The following is a 24,528-nucleotide window of genomic DNA, read 5'->3' as shown; positions in this document are numbered from 1 at the left end:
ATCTGACACTCTTCTTACCATGCTTCCAAAAAAGTCAGATCTGTTGGCTGATTGACTAGATGTCCTGTTGACAATTTTTCTTACCTTATGCGTGGATCTCTGGATTTCTTCCCTTGGATCACTTGACCGCGTCTGTGATTCATTCTCTCCTTGCTCTGTGAATTTAGGTGGTAGGTTTTGTTTTTCTAGGTTTGCATTTGTGCCAAACTCTTTCCATCTATAGATGATGAATTGGGAAAAATGCTGTTTCAGATTCTAAGGTTTTAATATTGCTTTTTAACCTAATTCTGCTTTAATTGTAATCTCCGCCACAACTTTCTCCTTTGTCCGTTAGTGTTGCTCATGACTAATATTCTGCAACAGACTTCTGAGTCCTTCACAGAACACCTGGATTTATAGGGAGATTAAATCAATCACAGGTGGACTAATTAGGTGAATCCAGCAGCTTGCACTGTAATTTATAAGAAGTATCAGATTTGAGGGGACTAGATAAAAATGTTTCTCAAATTTCAAGAATATCATTTTCAATATTTTGAACACAATAATTTTTGCTTCACTTAAGAAATGATGTATTACTCTTTGTTTGTCTCTCCCGTACCGTCCTGATACACAAATGTAGAAAAATGTAAATATTATTAAGCTCTGTTATAAATGGCATTTTCCCCAGACTCTTAGACAAAATGGTGTGCAGATCAGAGCAATGGCACATTAGAGGATAATGTTGTTGAATTGATTTAGGTGATGAATGCTTATCATTAGACATATATCATTCTGGAGATGAGCATGTATTTGTCTCATGTGGTAACCCCCATGCTTCCCTCTGCCATTACACTGATTCAGATTTCTTCTGAAGGTCACAGAAGCCTCCTGCATTAAAACCCATTGCTTAAAAATTCATCTTGAAAGACGTCAACGTATTCCAATCAGTCTGAATAAATACACTGCAGTAATTGAAGTCTCCAAGGATGGGCAAACATTATTACTCAAATTGAACAATTGTTGTGGTAATTTGGGAATCAGTTCCGATTTACTTTGGCAGTTTGAGTAACTTGAATGAAATTGCCAGTCGTGACATTGTTGAATTAATTTTCACCTAAGCTAAGGAAGGCAATTCAGTAGTAATCAACAGAAGGATCTGCAAATGTAATTTTCTTGAAGCCACTCCAAATTTGTTCACTCCTTTTTTTTCTTGCTCTCCAATCCATTATTTGAGTCCGTGACATTTTAATGAGCCATATTCCTCCTCCCTCCATCCATGTTTCTCCCTCATTACCTCCGCTCTCCCCCCTCCATTTAGACTTCCTTCCTAAATCTCTAAATGTTTCTCTAGGGAACTCTCTTGTCCTGTCTCGTCACTCTCTCCATTTCCTTTTCCTGCCTCCCCCACCTACAGTAATAAAGGTTCTTAGTGCAGAGGTTTCATCGAAACGCCACATTCCTTTGAGAAACCCATTATTGTGGCGTTTAAAGGGGAACCGCTTCCAGTTTCAATCTTTAAATCAGCACCCTCCATACTAAAACACACAGTGTTGATCACTGTATGTTTAATTTATTATACCAATGCTGTTATGAAACTCATAGGAGACTCACAGTGCTGGTGAGGAGTGGGGGATAAGCTCATTATCAGAATAAATATGCTTAATAAAGCTTCCAGAGAACCCAGCTTCATCTAAATATCAGCAGGTGGATGGAACTGGGAGTCCTGAAAGAAACTGGTTTTGGAATGAACATATTAATCACCTGGAATGGCCAATTCTCTAACCTTAAAATTCATAAACTATGAATAAAAGCTGAGTTTGTGCCAAAGAACAAAACAATTTAAATAAACTCTACAAATTCTGCCAGGAAGCTTGTTTAGGCAGAATTTTGCCAGAAGCTTGCTAATGGCTACAAAAAGCACGTAATCAATGTGCAACCTGCTAGTGGGCATTTAGCGCAACATTATTGACGCTGTATAAATATTTGAACTTTTCTGTGTTATAACACTGTGTGGATCAAGAATCATTCACATTAAAATCAAGCTTGTATGTCATATAATCATTTAGACCCTTTGATAAAAAGACTTCAAATGCATCAATAAAAGCATGAAATGCATTTAGAATCATTCATGCCTTTTAATGATTGTATGCAAACTTTTGATTAGCACTGTAAATCTCCTCTGAGTTTCCTGTGAGAATTGGTAAACAACTTGTCTACTGTGTCCCTCCTTTGTCAGTTTTTATTTTTAGCTGTGATAAAGCATCTCTTTGCATGCTTTATCACAGAGCAACCAAGTCTAATGTAAACTCTTTTTGTCACTGCAGTAATGACAAGCAGCAGCTGAAACGCAGGCTGATAGATGCTGCTGCTTTCAGCTCATATGAACATGGTTTTATGCCTTTTATCTCCTTCTGCATAAGCAAATGCCAGACTTCTTTAATGCAAGTCTAAAATTCCTGCTGCCTGGAATGAAGGGGGAATATAAAATTAAAATGACCCCTAAGAGATGATGTATGAGGCCTGGACTTGAGCTGCAGGATACCTAACAGGACTCTCCTGCTGCTTCCTTTTCACCAGCCACTGAAAGAATCCGATACTGAATGATACTGTCTTATATTCTGGGTTTACAGTTATGGCCAAACGTTTTGGTACTTATACAGATTTCATACTTTAGAAACTTTGCTGCTACAGCTCTGGCAATGAATGAGGTAAAAAATATTTTTGGGGGAGATTATTTTTGTATAGCAAAGAATTCTATAAGCTTAAAATGTAACTTTATAACAGCAACCTATTGGCCACTTTATGTACATACTAAAAACATACATACTAATGCATACTAATTAGCATCTTGAATGAAATCTTTTGAATGCACAACACACTGAAGCTTAAGGTACTCTTGTCAGCTAAAAGGTGGAAACTGAAGCAGGCTCTCCAGAATTGGACAACAGCAGATTGGAAAAGCATTACCTGGTCTGTAGAGTCTCAATTTCAGCTGGGATCAGAAAGTGGCGTAGACATGAAAGCATGGATTCATTCCGCCTGGCATTAATAGGTTAGGCTGCTTTTGGTGGTGTAATGGTCAGGGGGATATTTTCTTCACACACTTCGGGCACCGTGGTACCAATTGAGCATAACACAGCCTACCAGGGCTATAATAGCTCTGGGTTTGCCATTATGGTTTTTTGTTTTATTTCCTGGTGACTTTTCCTTTGTCTCATTTACTTAGTTGTAATGAACAAATAATCACTGAGCAAAAAGCTAAAGTAAATTGTCAATCGAAAGACAACGACAGAGATCAGGTGTTAAGTAGCTTAAAATATTCTGAAGATAACGTCATGTTGCAGACACAACACCCAAAACAGCTTTTCTGTGGTTAAACTTATAAAGGTAAATGGGATCAGAGGAGCAGTTAAATAAAACATCAGGTCAAAAGCGAGCCCTTTATCTAAAGCCTTTAAGCTTATGCAGACCATAGACCATAGAAGAGTCGAGACACGGATGGACAGGTAAATAAGGAATCTAATTATGTGGAACTGCTATTTTTCTACCACAGCAGATAAAACCAACACTTGTCAATCCATCTCTGTATCTTGCATACTTGAAGTTATCATTGAAGGCGAGACTTCCCCCAAACCTGAAGCGAACAGTCAACCTTTTTCTGGACTAGGACTATGACTTCAGGCTTAGAGGACTGACCGTCATCATGACTGCTTTGCACCATCCTGGGGCATGCTGAAGGTCATGGCCTAAAGATGGCAACAGAATGACATAATTCATACCAACTAAAGATGTACCTTGGAGGCTTCAAACCAGACACTCTCCAATCCAAAGTTGATAATTATAAGAAATGTGGGTCAGAGTCCAACCTACCCTGGGAACAAGCTCAACATTGTACCAAGAATGTGAAGACAAATATAGCTTTGGTTATACAGTACAAAGACTAAGTAGCCCTAACAAGCATCCATGTCACCCCATACTTTGACAGCACTTCCTATAAACTACCTTGAGGGTCAAAGTCATAAGTATTTCTCAAATCCAGAGGACATACAGTGCACATTGAAGGTATTCACACCACTTCACTTTTTCCATATTTTGTTTTATGTTACGCTCTAATGCCAAGTTGTTTTAAATTAATCTCATTCCTCAAAATTCTAAACACAAATACAATATTACGACAATATGGAAAAAATATGAGGCAAGTTTATTAAAAAGAAATAGAAAACCAATAAATTATATTCACAGCCTTTGCTAACTACTTCATTGATCCACCTTTGGCAGCAACTACAGCCTCAAACCGTTCTGAAACAAGAAGCTTAGCACTCCTTTCTTTGGGTAGTTTGGCCCATTCTTCTTCGTATAGCTTGTCAAGCATCTGTGCACAACCATTTTCAGATCTCTCCGGAGTGTTCAATTGGATTCAAGTCTGGACTCTGGCTTGGAGACTCGAGAACAATCACAGCGTGTTTCGGAAGCCACTCCTTTGAGAAACTAAATAACCTCTATTTGTGTGGCACTTTATCAAGTCCAGAGGACCCCACAGTCAGTCATTCCCCCATTTACGCACACATTCACTATCACACTGATGTTAGGAACATACAGTGTAGCTACAGCTTCCATGGCACACTCTGACAGAAGCGAGTGCCTTACACCACCATCAGCAGGCAAGGCAGGTGAGTTATGTCATTGTGCCCAATGACACAACTACTGAGACAGATGAAATGGAGGCTCAAACTGGCAACCCAACGATTACAGAAGGAACTTCTGCCACTATCACAACTGTTCCTCCATCAACAATGGTTCCCACCAGAAGGTTTCTGCCTCAATAATCTCTTTCAGGCCAAATCTGCTACAAACTATATTTGTAACAGAGGTTTTCAGCATTCAGACTTACATCTGAGTCCACAGAACCAAAGAGAAACTTTCTCAAATGTGAGTTGTAGCAAACCAGGGAAAAGCTGGTGGATCAAAGCTCCACCAGCTTTTCCCTGGTCACATTCACCATTCATTGTGCCTTACCAGATCTTTCCATCACCAGAGCCAGCACATTTAAAGCTCTGCCTCTCTTCTGTGTCTAAGAAAATGCAGGCACGGCACTCTCCTACATCTGATAGTACAGAATATCCTTTCTCTAAAGTTATTCTTCTTTTCATTCTGTCCATAATTCTCTCATGGGATATCGGCCATATCTCAGACTTTTACTACTTTATGAGTAAAATTTACTGTTGGCTCAACAGTAAAAAGTTTTTATGAATGTCAGTAAGACTTTAAATTATTGTGACAGATTGAGTTGTGGCATTTAAATAACTACAGGTCTCATGATGAGACATTCCCTGGAGATTTAAATGAATTAGTAGATGTGATTTAGTTTAATAGAATCCAAAGCCCTTGTGGAATTGATGTCACAGGATTTGAATGAAGAACATGGACTACCTTTTTTACTCAGCAGAGTTACTTGGTACAGTTGGCTACTTTGGGAAAAAAATTATTAGATTATACACTATGTTTTAAGACAAAGTACATAACGCATTACTAAAATTTAAAAAGTACTTTTGTATTTACAAGGTAATTACTAAGATCCTATGTTGTAGCTAAAGAAACTAAAGAGGAATCTATTCCCTCATAAGTAAAGATCTTGACAGTTTCTTGGGATCTGCAACATATGAGTAAAAGTTCCAAAAATTATCTAAAGAAAAACATCTAGAAGGCATACCTTACATAGGGACAAGTTTATGCATTTTTGCCATTTACTTCAAAGGCTAAAAGATAAAGACACAATGAAATGGAGAGAACACACCGTTGGGGGGCGCAGATGCTGATGATTCTTGTGCGGGACAAGATGCTCCTCCAGCCTCACCTTCTAATCTTAATTCTTATTTTGTTATGATCTTGGTAAATGTCAAATATATTTTATGTATCACATTATCAGAACTTCATTATCGGGATGTACAATCTTATTCAGTCGTGACCAGAAAAGAAAACTGATGATGCTTCATGCATTTAAAAAAAGGAGCATTGAAAAAGCACTTTCACGATTCTATTCTCAGTGATTCCAGCTGGTGTGTAATTTTTGTCATGAATATAGCCATGCTAAAATAGTTCTAAAATTCAGAATTGTATTTTAGTGTTTAACTATGTCATGGGTGGTGGTGAATAACTAAAGGAAATTGTGATTCTTCTGGTACAGACCTAGAAGAAGGAATTAAACTAAACTAGAGAAACTTAAAGACCTTTTCACTCAACTTTCCTTCATTTGCCTCAACTGGCAATAATTTATTAGCAATTTAAGATGTGAGAGTTTATTTTTAGTTTAGTTTTTATAAAAGATAAGTTTTATAAAAGTGAAAGATTCAAAGAGGCTGTAAAACTTGCCTGTTAAAAGTGGCTGTTTTTTTATAGCTCTGCTTTTTTGCGGTGAACTTGTAAGAAATGCTTATTAAACTCTGGCTTTATTTGTGTTGCTGTTCTCATAAGAAACCCAGTAGCAGAATCAACTTTTTGTTCCTGTTGGATAATGTGAAAATTTTGTAGTTTCCACAGTAGATGAAGATTGATTTGCCAGTTTGCAAAGTTGTTTGAATATTGAGTAAACGTTAAAACTAGGTTGTTTGCTGCTTTGTACAATGTACAAGAATTACATTTGCATAAAGAAACACTGCATCTTGATTTAACTCATTTGAAACGTTGACGAGTAAATACAAGCACCTTTTTTTATTTTTCCAGAGTAAAGTGTAAAATAGAATGGGCTCCGAGTGCAGATCAATAACTGGATAGATGCCAGAATTTAGGCCCGGACAAATAAAATACAGTTTTCAGATAAAATCCAAGCACATTACTGGGGAACATGTCTTTTATACACTAGTGTGCTGCATAGATGCCAATTAACACAAAAGAATGAGGGACATTAAATGTATCTGTCTGAATGTCAGTGTTAGCTGTTCTTGTTAGCCAGATATAAATACAGAAGTCACATCTTCCTGCTTTTGTTAAGAAAAAAGCGGTAACCATAGAAATGACCATTTTCCCTATTCAAGGCTTCAAGTTTCTTTCACTCTTAAGATCAGTGAAGTAATTTAAATCTGACTTTAACAAAGAGATTACAATGCTTGGTCTTGATGGGATCAGTAGGGGTTATTTTGTTCAATGGAGTTTTAGTAAATAATTAATACCAAGTTCATTTTGCAGTAATGACCTTCAGGATTAAAACACAAACTTTGAAGCAGGATAAGTGAATTAAGTCTCTGGGCTACCTTAATTTGCTGTTACACTCTTACTCTGAAATATGGCCAAGATTCATGGCAGAGGAATTGGAGGCAGAAGAAAAAGCAGGAGACAGAGCCAAGACCCCTGCCAAGCCAGAAACAACAACGTTTTGGGATGCCACAGTAGACAATACATTTATACAGAGTAGCATAACATTGTCATCTGGCAAGTTGCATGGACACCAAACAGATTTTAGAAGACATTGTAGACAATTATTTGACCACTCTTATCACCAGAAATGGTAAGAATACTTTAAAAGTGGTTTCTACCACTTGTAAGTGATTTTAGCATTTTAAAGAGATAATCTTAAGTCCACTCTCCAGGTTTATTGCTAGCCTGCTCTATCCTTTCCAAGTTTAGTTATGTGTGTTTGTTCTGTTGGAACAGTGCCCAAGTTTCAAGCATCCAGCTCCAAATTTGAGATCAAGTTAAGGATTCTTTTTTCCTTCCTTCTTATTATTCCACCCACTTTACACAATGCATCAGCACCAATGGCAGCAAAGTAGCCCCTTAGCATGATAACGCCACCACTGCGTTACATTTGATACCTGCTGGATTTAAAAGCTTCACGCTGAGTGGTCCACACTTCTTGCAATGGGAGGGGGGAGGGGGGATACCTCCATCTTTGTACCAACATGCCATGAAACCTTTCTCCAAATGGCATTTGGGCCATCTATTCAGGCAGGTGAAACATTTTGTAAGCCTGGAGGTGTTAAATTTTGAATATGGCCGTCTTTCTTAGTCAGACCATGGTGGCACAAACTGACTTTACTGTGGACAGCAACAGTAACAGTTTGTAGTTTATTAATACCTGGTTATTTCCAAACATCCTTAGCTATCTCATGTTCAGGTCAGATGGTTATGAATTAGACACAACAGGGTACTCTAATGGGACAATGATGGAAAATATGCAATTTATTTTGAAATGGCCAAAGAAGGATGTAGTTCCTCTTATGGATGGACCACTCCACCAGTCTTTGGATTATGGTGAATTAATTATTATGCTCTAGAAACCAATTTGAAATGTTTGGAGCTTTGTGACATGTTGCATTATTCTGAATGAAGTGGCCATCAGAAATTGAGTACACTGTAGTGGTAAAGTAATGGACTTTGTGACCATTGGTGTTTAGATATTGTGTTGTTCCTTGTTGAAACAAGACGGGATGAATCCATGTTTTAATGATGTGATTGCCAAACTTTGACCTTGCCAACAGAGTTCTGGATCTCAAATCAAGTCTCATAGAACTTATCAAACTTTTCTAGTCTGATTGTAACATCAGTCTCCTGTTCTTAGCTAACTGGAGTCTTCTGGTCTTCTGCTATTGCAGCCCCACTGCCACTGTCTGGGTATTTTTCTCTTTTTTGGATGGTTCTTTGTCAATTTGAGAGATGTTTGCAGATAAAATCCCAGTAGATCAGTAGTTTCTATGACACTGCACTCAACCTATCTAGAATCATGCAACATTATGTCTCTTATAGCTCCTTTGTTCCTGAGTCTGATGCACCGTTTGAACTTCAGGAAGTCAGCTTTCTATTACAGAGTAATAGAGCTAAATAAAGTTGACAACAGTTCATCAGTCTGTGTGAGTTAGAGGAATTCAACAACTGATTAAATGACTCATTAGAAGCTTATGAATAATATGACACTCATGAGAATGACGAGTTTCCATAATGTAAATACTGGAAACGCATAGATAAAACTTTCTGTTTCTGACCGAACAGAAAGTTTAAGAAAATTTGCAAACCTTCTTAGAATGTAATTCTTTGCAGAAATGATGATGAATAAGAAGTTGTTAGTTGAAGTATCTGGTTTCATTGGCGGTTTATTGCACTTATAGTTAAATATGCGCATGTTATTCATAATGCTGTCAGTTTACATGGGATTTGGGGAGTTTACTGAAATGTTTGTTGTAAACGGAGTTAATAGATGCAAAATAGATAGGTAAATAGCTTTACCCTCACATTTCAGCTGTTAAGTCAATGAGTTTGTATTTTTTTGCGCTTTTTGTAAGCATGCAGCATCTCTTGGTGGGACTTCTTCCTCTTTTGTGAACTGTTAGGAGCCCTCGCGAACTCACATCCTCTGGCGCAGCGGCTGTGACGGCAGTAAAGTCTGAGGGTTTAGAGATTAGGGTGGAGTTTAGGTTCTGGCCTCGTCGTCTCTGAAATCTGAGAGACAAGCTGCTTTTGATGTCAGAAATGAAAGCCATAATAAAACTGATATCTCATTGCCAGGAGGAGCTCTGGTTGTCTGGCTGCATTTTAATCAGGTGCTGATGCAGCATTTGTGTATCTGTCTGTTCACATATTTTTACTCATTTCTCCAAACCATTATTGTGTTTTTGGGGTTGAAATCTCTCTACGTGCAGACTGTCTTCCTCCTCCTTTGTGTTGAAGCAGATTTCTAGCTCTTAGTCATTTGATGTTTAATCTGACAGAAGATTATAATAAACTACTGTTGGCCTTCTTTTTTATTGTGTTTATCTACAGTTATTCCGTCATTTTTTGTCATTTGTGACAACACTTTATGTGATTCTTCTCTCTTATGCATGCATCATAAAGGATTATCTTCTCATCTGTCACTCTCTTCTTCTTCCTCTTTTCTTGATCTCCTCTCTCTTCTACCTCTTGGCTCTCCTTTCCTCCCTCTATTCCTTTGCGAAGCCTGTAATGATCTGGCGGCCTCGGGCAGAGACAGGAAGCCCAATGCTTTGGTCCAGGTGGCTGTCATAGATCCCCAGAAGCAGCAGCTCGTCTTCCACGCCTGCACAGAGATAGTGGAGGTAAGCCATAGAGACACACAAACACACGCACACACGCATACACACACAGATACCCATTGACCATCTCCTCTCTGCCTGTCCGTAGCCTTTTGATGTTTGTTGTTTTGCGAAGTCGTTGGGTGTCAGTTGCATTTCTCCCCATCCCTGTCGGTTCAGCTCCTCATTTTGGCCACGTCTTTTGAGTTTATGTAATATTTTTAGGGCCTCAACTAACGATCATTTTAGTAACTGATTAATCAATCAATTATTCTCGGGATTAACTGATTAATCGGTAATTTGAAGCGGGTTAAACGAAAACTATTCCACTTGAGGACATATTTACAGACAAAGAAGGTGTTTTGTTTTTCATCGTAAAAGCAAAATGTATATGTTTATACATATTATTTACTGCTCTGAGTGTTTTATTCATTCAGCAAATGGCTAATTGATTCTTCACAATTAATATGATTAATGGTGTGAGCCATAAAAATTGTAGCAACAAACTTCAGTGTATTCGGTTGGGATTTTAAAAAGTAGGTCAAAATTATGAGATGGAAGGAATCATTATTTTAAGACTTTTTTTCATACATAAATGCGTTGATCTAAATCATTCCAGTGTGGCTGTCGCTGTATGTTCAGCATTGTCGTCCTGCTATGTAAAGTGAACCACCACCACAGTAGAATTAGAACTATCTATCTTCCTATAACTTGTGACCAACTTTCCTTTCCCTGCTGAAGAAAAGCAACCCCACAGCATGGTGCTGCCACAACCAAATTGCACTAGTGTATCCAACCTGATTTGTGTGTAGCTGTTGTTCAGTGCTTAAAGTCTTGGTCTTGCAGTCCGAACATTGTGGATTTAATTACAGCTTCCTTCATAAGTCAATTCTTCCATTGGAGTTGTGGATCTCTGCAGCTCCTCCAGAGCTGCCATAGACTTTTTGTATGCTTGTGTGATTGATGCTCTCCTTACCCACCCTTATCGATTTAGGTAGACAAAGCTTAAAGCTTGTGATTATAGTTTCAGAACCTAAGTTTGTTCCTCTACTTGTTCTTTGGTGTTCATGTTGCTGTTTGCTCACTAATGTTCTCTAAAAGTACTTCTGAGTCCTGAACGAAGTTACTGGATTTCTACTGACATAACATTAAACGTGCAGACATTTGAGTGACTTCTGAATCCGGCTGGTTGCCTTGAATTTTTTTAGGGGCATCAGAAGGAGAAAATGAAACTACACACTACACTTTTCTACAGAGGCCCCAAAGGGATATTAAAGAAGAAATGAATAAACTTTCTCGCTTACCAGATTGACGTCAATCTGTCAGGAAAGCAACGAAACAGTATCTTTGTATGTCAGAACAAACTGGAAATCTCACTCAATTATGTTACATATTTCCATTTCAGTAAACATTCTAACATAATCTGAAATATCATGAGCTATCTGGGATCTTTTCTCATGCATACTTATAAAATCATGCATAATTTTCCTTCCACTTTGCTGTCAAGTTCTGTCTTATGTAGTTCTGTCACATAAAATACTAATAAAAGGGACTGAATTTCTTTGGCTGTAGTGTGACAGGATGGTTCCACTTGAGAAAAGTACTGTGCACTGCACATGTGGATTGGGCTGGGACACCGCTACATACAGATTTCATGCCTGTTAGCCTCTTTCAGTGCTTCGGTATGACACTGTTGCTGCTAAGGCAAAAGCCACACGTGTTTTTTTTTTTCTTTTATGCAGCATGCAGCTGCCCCCTGTCTCACTGTGGAGAACACACACATACACGCAGACACATGCGTTCTGGTTCCTCCTCTCTCATATGAGCGCAAAGTTTCCAGACGCATGAAAGGGAGACACTATTTTCCTCCTAATTCAGTAAAGCTTAATTAGCATAACCATCTCCTTCAGAGTCTGATTTCAGCTGCTTTTCCCTGGCGCTCAGGGAGCAGCGGCGAATGTGTTTTTCTGTTCATGCGTGTGTGGAAACACAGGATGTGGTGGGATACTGTATGCTGGCTCAGACAGCTCCGCAGACACTGAATGCCACTGGAGTTCTCATTTTATGGCTGTAATATTCTGGATGTGGAGCAGGATTTGAGAACATGGACTGCCTTCGACTTCACAAAAACAGGGTATGTGATTACTGTCTGATTTTATCAGGGTTTTGCTACCTATTAAGAGAACCTAGGATATTCCTAGAAATTTACTTTGCAGTGTGAAAGTTCTCCCTAAAAAACTGATGATGATCAGATTCAATATCACAAAATAAAAATATTCTGTCTCTCCTGAAATTCTCTTTTGAAAAACATTCTGGAGATTTCAGAGGACAGGGGAAAGTTTCAAGTTTCATTTAGATATGTTTTCTATGAGATATTATTTACTGTTTTAACCAGTCAGAGAAGTGTGTGCGGGTCTGAGAGGGCTTGTGTTTCTGGGCAGATCCAGTCTAGCTGCGGTGCCTGAAGACAACCCCACTGCCTCTTGTGTTCCTCCAGTTGTCACATTCCCAGGATGCTGACTCTCAGCAGCTGCTGTCGACTTTGCCGGAAACTTGAGCGCTTGGCTGCTGGAAAAGCTTCAGTGTTAGTCACAATCATGTGATTGGCATATTATTGGGAATCCACTTTATCTGATTTATTAAGATTTCATTTAGAAGATAAATAATGGAAGATGCCAGCTGCTGCGTAGCGTTCTCTCATCTCACTCATGAATGCCAAGCTGGAGGTTGGAAGGAAGTGAACAGAAATTTCCATCAGTTTTAGTTTAAAGATGACAACTTTTTGTGTTTTTCTTTACATAATTTGACATAAAAATCAATGTCCACAGTGTTGAGAGCATAATTCACATTAAGTCCTAAAACATATGTATGAGAACATTATGTAATATCACTGGTTTATCTTGCATACAACGTTTGAGACAACACATCATTTTAACAGTATTTTGGAGAAAATTCCAAATCAAAATAAGTTTTCAGCCCAGGCTTGCCTTTAAGTGCTGCAGTTTTATTTTGATTTAATGTCACATTTCCAGCCTCCAAAACTTACATGTATAAAGTGGGAACAGCGTTTTCAGCGAACAGGGATTCTGCTGTTGGACTTTCTTAAGCACTCACAGTGAGGCGAGTCCTCATTCAGTAGTCCCTCCGAGCTGCAATCGGTTACTGCTTTTGTGTTTGTAATCCACTTTAACAATTTAAATAGATCAAACAAAGAGAAAAAACACGATTGACGGTAAAACGGATAATTTCATTTGCAATTCAGATATTTGTTCTTTAAAAGTCCCTTTTGCAAAACACTTTATAGGCTGAATGAAAGGCACTTGGTGTTTTTTTTAAAGGGCCATTGCAGCAAATAGGGTACATCAACCAACAACAAAATTACCGCACTGTTTTTACACTTTTGTTGGTTTGAGGGGGGAAAAAAGCAGTATTTGAAGACTCTGATGACGATTTTATGTTTATTTCTGGCGTTGACGCTCTCCTGTGTCCCATTCTGCCAATTCAATTTTTTTAAACTCACTACTTTGCAGTATATCGCAATTTTCAGGATGTAAAAAGCTAGATTGGCAACACTGATGCTAGCTGCAACTGGAGAGAGCTTTAAGAAACAGATTTCATCTAGACAAGAAATTGTTTGACATGTTATCTGTGTGTAGCAGGAGGTGTATATTATTATATGTACGGCCAATTGGAAGGTGATAAGCTTTTACTAATAAAGTTAATTTTCAGAGCTTTGAGAAATAAGTAAAACCTTTAAATTAATATTTTACAACAGTGGAATTACATCTAACATTTACTGCTGCAAAGCATGAACTGTAAAAATGGCTTTTTTTCTTCTACCAATGAGAAAATTATTAATTAATAGCTGTCTTTACAAGGTTAAACATATTATATCGTATTAGGTGAATATAATACTCATTTTACTTAAAAACGAAACACCTCTGACAATAATTATTCCAGTATTATTGTATAAAGTATTGGTGTTTATTTTCTCCCTTTGGAGAGTGGTCTCCTAGCTTAGATGTGTTTCTGCTTAACACACCTCGAGTAAATCAATGGGTCATTAACAGGCCAATGCAGACATAATTAAGCCATTAAGCCAAGACAAACGTAAAATATGCAGGACACTGGCTTAGTATTGGACACTGCTCATATAAAGATTTTCTTATTTCCACATTAAACCCTGATTCCTAGAGATAATTAAACATATATGTCTTATTGTGGACATTGGGCGTGTTTTTGCTGTGACTAATTAATAAAGGATTAATGTCAAGCCTTTGAGTTTGTTGCATGTGAAGGGGTTTGTGTTTCACGTGTACTCAGTCTGACACAAGAGATGAGAAATTTGGAAAGAAATTGCAGCATGTCTTTTGCCAAACCTTAATGTGTCTCCACTGGAAAATCCTACAGTGTCCAGGAGTTCTGGAACTTGACGGGGATTTGACGTCAAGCAAAGCCAGCAAATGAAAAGGCCTTTGATGTAACCCTAGTGAAGCACAGACCCATGTTCTGAGAGCACGACCAACAAGAGTCGTCTGTCTGTTTGTATATACAGCTATGAGCGGTCAAGGGAAGTGGGGGGGAAACCCACTGAAGGCAAACTCAGTAGTCTTATTTCTTCCTCAGCCTAATCACACACAAGCACACACACCCTGTTAATGGCCTTAAATTGGTGGTCCCTCTGCGGAGCGCAGCCCGGATGGACAAAAAGACCAGAGAGAGGCAGCTGTCTGCCATAGCATATGCTCACCACTTGTATGACAGACTGGCTTGCTTCTTGGCGTAAATGGAGACAGGCTTACCACTTTAGCTCATCTCAGCCCATCAGCAGCACTAAGAAGATTCAGTCACTGCCGAGGCTGCCAAGCATGCTGGTAAGTCTGAATGAGGCCTATTCAGCTTGCCAGTGAGGGCAGCGATCAGGGCTGTGTGTGTGTGTACCTGCACTTCCTTCAGCATAATAGTCCTGTCTGTCTTTCTTCCAATGTGTAGCACCGATAATATCCTGATTTCAGTTCAAAGCAATGCATTGGTTTCACTGTCTGTTTTTTTAATTAGACCAACTAACAAACTTGGTCAGATTTTTTAGACTAAGTTAAAAAAATTAGACCAACATTAGTGTAATTCTTTAGACCAATGTTTAGTTCCATTTTTTAAATTAGACCAAGTAAACATTGTGCTTTTGAAAAAGTAATATATCAGCTGCTCAAACTGCATTATAAGTTTTGTGTTTCAGGGCTTTATATTTGCTGGAGTTGCTACTAATTGTAATTTTTAAACTCACTTTCCAATAAGCATCGTTCTTGGTTCTTCAAGCTGTGATTGCTCTGTCTGCTGATAACTTTATGTGTAAAATTGAATACTTTCGTGGAGCCTTACAGAGAATTCAAATTTAACTTTTTTGCCCTTTCTTACACCACCACCTTAAACTTCAATGCATTTTTATTTCAGAAAAATGCATAGCTACTTCAGGGCCTGGACTATTTGCTGTAATTAATGGAACCATCTCTAACAGAACGTTTTGAAGGAAAATGTCAGACTCTCCGTTTGCAGTAATGGGCTGTAACACTCAAAAATCTTCCAAATGTGAAACAGAGTTGGCAAAAATTTCCTCCGCAGCAAGTTTCTGCTGCCAAGGGTGGCATTGGCAGTTAATAGGTTTAGAGGTTAATTATTTTTTCAAAAATGCCCAGAATAGTTTGGGTGGACTTTTTCTAAGATGTCATCCTCATTTAAAAATGTATTTATTTTTATTTACACACATTACCTTGTCTGTTAATGAAATTGATTTGATGATCTGAAATGTTTACCTGTGGAAAAAAAGCAGAAGAAATCTAAGGGTTGAAGTACTTCTAAGTTTTTACAACATTGTTTATGTATTGTTGGAAGGTGTCTTGTTTTCTGCTTACGTTTAAAGATGGCTGAGAATGCAGTTATGAGGTATTGATAAATAAAATGGCCTCCCAGCAATAAGCCGTTGTGTTAGTTTGAACTTTGTGCTCATGGAAGAAAAGCTTTATTCACTGTCAGAATTAATATTAGCAGTGTGGCCCGCTGAGGTTGCTTCAAAGTAAAAGCACAGACATCTGTCCCACTTCCTTTCCTTTATGTACTTTCATCTTCTGCCATCTTTCATGGTGCATACATTAGTCAGAATAAATACTCCAAGTAAATTCTTACTTGTATTCAACATATGTTTGTTATTATTATCTTACTATTGCGCTCTCATGGGTTAGAAAATTCTATCACAAAGTCAACATTGTTTATAAATGTAAAATAATTTGGTAAGTTAATTAGATCAGGCATGCAATTTTGCATTATTTGCCTCATCAGGGGGATTTATTCATTTGTTTCAGCTGTTTTGCAAAGCTTTGCTAAAATAGTGAGTTTTTTTTCTCTTTTTTTTTCTGGGTGTGACCTTACATCCAAGCGTGACAGTAAGTCTGTTGGTCTCATTACTTCCCCAAGTCTGTCCCCATATGGTCCCAAAGGGCTACATGCTGGAGACGCCCATCAGAGCGGAGCAAAGGAAGAGAACGCCCCCAGTGTAAACAGAAAATGTTTTGAACTTGTACAAACACAACACCAAATGAATAATAAGTTCTTGAAGGCCTTTGCCTGCAAAATAGTTTATTAGTGTCAAAATATATTGCTGACTAAATGAACTTTAAAATAATTCATAGTTTCTAGGAGTTTGTTTTGTTATGCATTTTACCTTTTCAAGCTTAATTTCAAAGAAACTGTAAAAAGTAAACAGACAAAACTCTTTGTAAAACTTTATAAACCTTTCAGTCGTTCTAGCTGACTTGGTCTCATGGTACACCATGGAGTAGATGCAAAATGAAAATCACTTGCGGAAGAACGGATTTCAGAGATAAATGTTTTTGTTTATGTCCAGAATTATGTTTTCCTCTCAACCACTTTTCATTTTAGACCTAATCCCAACCCAGGTTAGATTATAGAAAACAGCAAGTAAAAAGCCTCGGTACACACAACGTAGATACAAGTCTAAAGGGTAATACAATATATGGTTCGCTTCAAATACTTGAAAAGAACAGAGACTCTCTAATCGTTTGGATACAAGCTTTCTTTCCAATCTAACTGCTGAATAGCTTCATATTTTTATCTATAAATAATTTATATTTTATGACTGTATACAAAAAAGTCTGTTTATTTTTGGTCTTTTTAGTCCGACTTCATGCATTGCCTCCAGGCTGACGCAGACACAAGTGGACAGCATTAAACATGGTCATTCACATCTAAAATTCAAATTCATCGTGCATGCTCACATTCCAATCTGGCCAAACTAACTCAGATATGTCACACGGTGAGTTGTGACCAATCCCAGCAGTGTGAGGCACAGTTTTCTAACCTAACAGATGCGATATTAGAGAAATAAATGCTATAAAAACCCAGATCTGTGGGTTCAATCTGCTTTTAGTGTATTTACACCTACATTTAGAGCCATAAAGGGTTGAGTTTGTTGTCCAGGATCATTTTTAGGGATCTGTCTAAATGGAGCCCTAAAATGATTATACTATGTCTCCCACTAAATTTGCTTAATGTGCCTGTGTTGAAGTTTACTAGAGTCATAGACATTAGAATAAAAGAACTGCATAAAAGCGATAGCCCTTCTTTGAAAAGGAATTCACAAATATACTTTATTATATTCCAGCTAACTGGTAAACAAACTAAAGCTGTTTCACAATTGTATAGACCATCCAGACCACTCAAAAGATTTAACTTTACGCCCATCTGCACTTTTACAGTCATCTATCTGCGCTGACATAATTACTAACATGAAGTTCTGGTAGGCAAGATGTCCAGAGTTCTGGCCAAGAACACTTGGAAATGTGGTGAAATTGAACCCCAACCTTCTGAATGCCAAACAACTTCTCATTCTTTATATTCATAAAGGGAAATCAGCTTCTTTGTGTGTATGCACTGGTCAGTCAACAAAATAACATGGAGACAACGCAAAAATCACCTTTAGGAAGACGTTTGTGTCCTCCTCATTTATCCCTCTAATCATGATTTTCTTTGACCCTTAAATCCACTCAGGTTTCCATAATATATATTCAGTACTTGGTTATGCACGAATGGAGGAGTTGAAGTATGTTAATTACAGATTGAAGATGGATTAGAGCTCTGGTTGTCATAATGAGGATGTTGTTCCTTTATGTCATGGTCTGGGCTAAAAGACAACATTTTGAATTTACAGGTAAATCTATTTTCCTTCTACCATTACATGATGTGTATAAAGAGCAAAGTTCTGGATACAAGCAAATATAACAAAGATGCCACAATTAGAACTTCCGCTGAAAATGATTCTGTTCTTTTACTCTTTTCCACATCAAGGGACTAGAGTGAGATCAGGCATCTGGTCAGGACTCCTCTTGGGGGCCTTCCTTTGATGGTCTTCTGGGAATGACCCAGTGGGAGGAGATCCCGAGGCAGAACCAGAACCTTCTGGCCTAGGAATGCCTTGAGAATCCCTTTAAGAAGCAAGAGAGATCTCTGTGTTTTCCCTTCTGGAATCTAGAGTACATATCTCAAAACTAGGCTTGATTTCATATCGTATGATATGAAATCATACGTCCTTCAGCAGAAGGACAACGTTCTTAGTCTGTTTATTAATGTACATCTAAAAAAAAAGTGAATTATAAAGTAATTTGTAAATGAATAAGTGAGAGAAAAACCTCGGAAAAATAAATTGAGTCAAAGATTTAGCTGCTCCAGTTAGATTAAAAAATTTAAACATCCCTATGGTGATTAAAAAAAACTTGGTAAATAAATATTCCCACTTGATCTTTTGCAAACATGAACTCCAACATAGTTCAGACATTTAGGCTAAAAATAAAATATGATAAAACAAATTTATTAAAGCCAACTATCATATAATTAAGCCAACTTCGTTCAATGCATCCATCCAAACCGCCAATCGCCCCAACCAGGAAAGAAATCCAGACAGTTCTCTACCTAATGATGCTCTCCAGCTGATTGTTGGGGATTCCAGGGCATTTTTGGGCCAAAGCAGGTTTATTGTCTGCGATCTCATTGAATTCAGAGGCTCATTCCAGCCAAAGTTTCTATTTCTCTAATCCATGAGCTACATCTCCTGTGCATTGTTCCTTTTTTAATAAATGAAGCTGAAGCAAGTCACATTATATCAGTCATCTGAATTGTTGTCTATAATAATCAACAGTGCTCCTCTGTGTTTCTTGCAGCAGTCCAGTTTCCTCTGCAGATTAATCTTTAATCTGCCACTTCTGTGACTGAAAAAAGATTTGACATTTGAAGCAAATAGCAGCAAATCTCCATTTATCTTGATATCTTTCCTTGAAATTAAACCATTTTCTTCCAGAACTAATACTAAATAATCACAATATTAATAATAAAAAATGGTGGCTGCTTGTTGTGATTAATGTGAGATATACTGATAAATATTTGCTTGTATGGAGAAGCTTCTTATACTTGCGTTTGTAGTGTTTGGGGGAAATTCTAGTGATTTTACAGAAGAGCTATGGATTTAACACATTCGAATGACACACAACTTTTTATGAACTGTGCGATGCTGTGAGAGCTCTGATGGATCCAGCAACACATTGTCCGGAAAATCAAAACCATACCATCTTCCTCCTACCACTTCCTGTTGTCTTCATCATTGTTTTCACCAGTAGTTTATCACTAGACTTTTGTGATGCGAAAACAGTAATGGAAAGAGTGTTTCCATTAATGTTTTGCGAAGTACATCTATTTCTATATGGCTGAAAAACCATCTCATCCTAGTGCTAAAACTTATGAGTTTGAGATTGCCATGTTTCTATTAAGCAAATTTATTTTTGCAATTTCAAATAGAAACATTTTATAGTTAATGAAAATGTCCACATAAACACACTCACGCACTTTCTCTACGTTTTTCTGTCCAACAGGCAAACAAAGACCCGCTGTTTTTGACGGGGGTGACCTTCCCTTCAGAGTATCCTGACAGCCAAGACTCGCTGGTCAAGCTAACTGTGTATGATGCAAAAAACAAGAGCCAAGAATCAGTAAGTAAACACTTGTTGTTCTCCACATGCATGCACACAATTAAACATCCAGACAGTGATGCGATGATGAAATGCATTTAAGACGAGCTGTGAAGCTGTCTCGCTTTAGGTTTGGGGATGCTTTAAACTTTAAAGGATATAAAGAAGCTTTAAGATGCAAGTGTCTGAGTAAAAGCTTTGAATGACTTTCAGGAAGCCTGAAGAAATATGGGAACACAGCACTTGAAAGGTTACAAGAAAAGTCTTGCTGCTCGGTACTAAAAGTAAGAAGAAATGAGGGCTGATTCAAGAGTTTTGCAGTCAACTAAACTTCAAAATCTCAGTATGTGTTAACCTATCCTAGAGGTTGGTTTCTGAACTGAGGGATGTCTTAGTGATCATTCCGTTCTGACACTAACCTCTTCCTGTGGCTTTGATAGAGAAGGTTATTCAGCCTGCAGTGAGCATCAGAGCTTTGTGGCTCCTCCCTTGGGAAAACCATCTGTCACATACGTGGGAACTGAAAGGAGACCCAGACACAGAATCCAGAACAGGCCAGGCTCTGTGATTTAGACGTTTAAAACTGAATTTATAACAAGCTATTTAGTGTGGGCGTGGGTTTCATCTTAATCAAGTAACAAATTCAAATCAAGATGCCAACATCTTAATTTGCTTGAACTTACCATAAAACATTCATGAGTTTTTTTGACAATTAAAAGAGTTTATTATGGCGGCGCTTGGTGTCTGAAAGACAAAACGCCGGCAGTGGCAGCACGCACGGCCACATTGTAATTCCTTTTTTGTAATATTTAGTGTAAGTCAGTTACTTTGACTTCCAAGGTAGCTGGAAAAAGTTGTATTACTTGTAGAAACTCTAATTTTCATGTGGAGAATTTTCATTTTTAAAGAGAACTTTTTTTTTACCTTTGCTCATAGATTTTCATCCACGATCACATAAAGTCCACTTGCAAATTTAATGGGGTACTAATAATAAATTCAAGTGTAGATTAATAACTATAGGTTAGTTTTGCAAGAAAGAAAGCCAAAATATTATAATTTACTCAAATACATACACAGCCTCACAAAATATTTATACACCACTTTATCACACTTTGGCATGTGTGAAGCAAACAAACTTCTATGTGTTTTTATTGGATTGCACAACACAGAATTGTGCAATAACATTTTAAAGAGGCAGTATTTTCCAGGCACATAGTGCCATTTTACAGCACTACAAAGTAAAAATGTTAAATTCAGTTGTCATAAAAATGCTGTAAATATCAAATCTGATTTAAAAGAATTTTGACTTTAATTTAATGCCTTGAAATTGGGCCTCTGTCTCTTTAGAAACTGCTATGTCTGAAATACCTTCGTCAGGACAATTACATCATTGCTCATCTTTTAACCTTATAACAACGTTTTTTACCAACATTGCACTGAGAAATAGCCTGCATAATGAGTATAGCAGTTCCACCAGGTGTTTGCTAATTGCTGTTGGCTAGTCTGAAGGACCTGAGCGAGGGAGTCACAGGGGAGGGATGGTTCATGAGGCAGAAGCTCAGAAGTTTGAAAACTACAGCTCCAAGGAGGAGCTGCGCCTCAAAGGTGCCGATCCACGGGGCTAGGTCCACTCTGGCATTTTGCACAGCAAAATGGCTGCCATAGAGATTAAAGGTCCACCCTGGCATTTTGCACAGCAAAATGGCTGCCATAGAGATTAAAGGTCCACCCTGGCATTTTGCACAGCAAAATGGCTGCCATAGAGATTAAAGAATTTCTCAAATGTGTGAAAGAATCAAGAGAACACTCCACGTATGTTTTTGATGCAGCCTTGAATGTATGAACCACAACAATAGGAAAAGCTGCTTGGGAAAACAGAGATATCCATGTTCCACTGACACAATCACTTAAAATTAAAATACATTCAGGTTTGTGGTTATATGGTCACAAAGGTTTAACATTCATGAATACCAATGGAAGATATCATCTCTCGAAGGTCATTAGATTCGGTTCAACAGTGAAGTCAAAGGATTGATTGATAAGGTGTCATGTTCAGGAAGAAACATTGTGAAATGATATTTGAGTATTTTAAAGTTGGATGTTTTTTATATGATACTCTTGTCAATTTATGTGTATTTATGTAGGACCACAACCAACAGAGTAATGTCTAGTTTCTCTCCAGTTTTCCACCTCTAGAAGGAGATACTGCAGGCCTGTTTTGTTTCTAAAATAGACATACTGTATCTGGGGGGAAAAAAGAGATAATACTGTATTAGTCCCATGAAGGAATTAATTGTTGTTATAAATCCTGGCAATCTCCTCTTTAACCTGTCTTGGGACTTGTTCTCCGCATAATTCAGGCTGCTGAAAGGTCAACCGGCTGCTTCTGCAGAAAACAACCATCCAGTTGGCATGGTTACGCAACTCATATTTAGAAATACAAGTAGCACAGCAATCTGTTCAGCATGGAGATATGTTCCAAAAGTTTCTGTTTTTGACATCTAAAATTTATGAGAAATGTAGATTCACACATTATATGTTGTGATTGTTATCTGAAAAATGATAAGGCAAGAATGTATATGAGATATATGATTTGATATGAATACAATGCAGTAATATGAGGGGGCTGCTCACTCACTGAAGAAATGAAAACGGTGTTGTTTTTACATGTTTGACCAAGCTTGTGAAGCCATTGGTGTATTTAGGTGTGCTGTACTGGTGCAGAGTTATCGAATAAGTTTGTAATTCAGTACATTTATGTCTGTTTTTTACGTTTTAAATCAATTCAGTGCTGTTTTTCTGTAAACCTCAGATATCGGCATCGGTATCAAAAAGTGGATCGGTGCATTCCTAGGTACAATATTACTTGACGCTGCATCATGATATTTGACATGAAATATGATTTAGGATGTTATAGATAATAAAGGGTATGAAATATAGCATCAAGAGATATAGTGCAATATTGTGATATAAAACAGATGTCAATTAATGTATTATAATCATGGCATGATGTAACATGGTGAGTTTAATAAGTAAATTCTCCTTGGAGCTTGCCTTACCTTGAGTAAGATTGATGGATTAAGTTATCGTTTCGTCTTTTCTTTGTCCTTCACTCATTCTGTGAACTTAAAATTTCTGCTCAACATTTTTCTGTCTATTCAGAGCAGCGCTGACAGAAAACAGAACATTTCACCCCAGCTTTGCTCTCAAAATCAGGGCTCAAGACTAAAGCAGAAATCTTTACAGACAAGGTTCTGTTGAGCAGAGTTTCACTCTTTTCTCTTATTTCCCCATTCCCTGCTGCCTTCAAAAATAACTTTTGAATGATGGGCTGTTTCATGGCCTCCTGGAATTCTAAGACAGAAAACACAGCCTTTCATAGTAGTTTCAAAAAATTGCCCTGTATGGTGCCGCTGCAACACTTGAAAATCTTCCTTCCCCCTTTCGTTTTCCTTTTTCTTTTTTTTTCGTCCTGCGACCGGTTCTTGTGTGGTGTGGTTAGCTTTTAGATTTCAGCTCCGCTCCGCTGGGCACAGCGTGCTTGTCTGGGTCTCATTAGAGACTCTTATAGTGACACAGGCATGACCCTGAACATGAGCTGGTACCATGCATCAGCCCCCAGTGGCTTCAAGTGGAAGATCAAAAATCAGCCAGTCAAAACCCAGTCATTTAATCTTCTGTTTTTTGCATTTCCCTTGCAAACCTCAGCCTGCAAGCTATTTGTGTATGTACAAATCAGCTGTCAAAAACTGAGCATATTTCTTCCACATTTCTAGGCCACTTGTTGCAGAAAGTTCCTAGAAGTTACTCTGTGCAGTGCAACTCAGACCGAAACAATCAGCAATGCCCTGATATACAGTACAGACCAAAAGTTTGGACACACCTTCTAATTCAATGGGTTTTCTTTATTTTCATGACTTATTAACCTGACAGGGCACACCTATGAAGTGAAAACCATTTCAGGTGACTACCTCTTGAAGCTCATCAAGAAAATGCAGAGTGTTAGCATTTATTGATATTACTGTGCAAAGCAGTAATCACAGCAAAAGGTTGTTACTTTGAAGAAACTAGAATATAAGGGGTATTTTCAGTTGTTTTACCCTTTTTTGTTTAGTGCAAATTTCCACATGTGTTATTCATAGTTTTGATGCCTTCAGTGTGAATCTACAATGTCAATAGTCATGAAAATAAAGGAAACTCATTGAATTAAAAGGTGTGTCCAAACTTTTGGTCTGTACTGTATGTCTAATAAACCAAGACACAACAACAAACAAACAATACATATTTCTTTCATGAAGGACATCTTTGAAAGAAGTCCAATTTTAAAGCAAATACTTTGAAGGAGATTTTCTGGTCAGATGAAACCAAATTTGGACTTTTAAGTCTAAAATCCAAAACATGTTGGGGTGCAAAATTAACAGCCTGACAACAGATGGTGGCAGTGTCATGCTGCAGGGATAATGATGCTGGGAATCCTAAAACAGTGGTCTGAAAGCTGAGGC

General features: G+C 37.8%; 1 protein-coding gene across 5 annotated transcripts in view; it reads left to right on the top strand.

Moving 5' to 3' along the window:
• The window catches only part of inpp4b (inositol polyphosphate-4-phosphatase type II B), a 189,150-nt gene that overhangs the window by 19,209 nt on the left and 145,413 nt on the right, over positions 1-24,528 (top strand). For 4 of the 5 annotated variants that reach the window (XM_023334716.1, XM_023334715.1, XM_023334718.1 and 1 more), the window contains 2 exons: positions 9,904-10,022; positions 19,931-20,047. In XM_023334716.1, coding sequence (XP_023190484.1) covers positions 9,904-10,022; positions 19,931-20,047 — 236 coding nt within the window. Of the gene's footprint in view, positions 1-9,903; positions 10,023-11,872; positions 12,133-19,930; positions 20,048-24,528 lie in introns of those variants that run through there. The other variant, XM_023334719.1, reaches the window with a different exon arrangement.

This window comes from Xiphophorus maculatus, chromosome 5 (genome assembly GCF_002775205.1).
Source record: "Xiphophorus maculatus strain JP 163 A chromosome 5, X_maculatus-5.0-male, whole genome shotgun sequence".
Lineage (NCBI taxonomy): Eukaryota > Metazoa > Chordata > Actinopteri > Cyprinodontiformes > Poeciliidae > Xiphophorus > Xiphophorus maculatus.
This window is presented reverse-complemented; position numbering and strand designations above follow the sequence as displayed.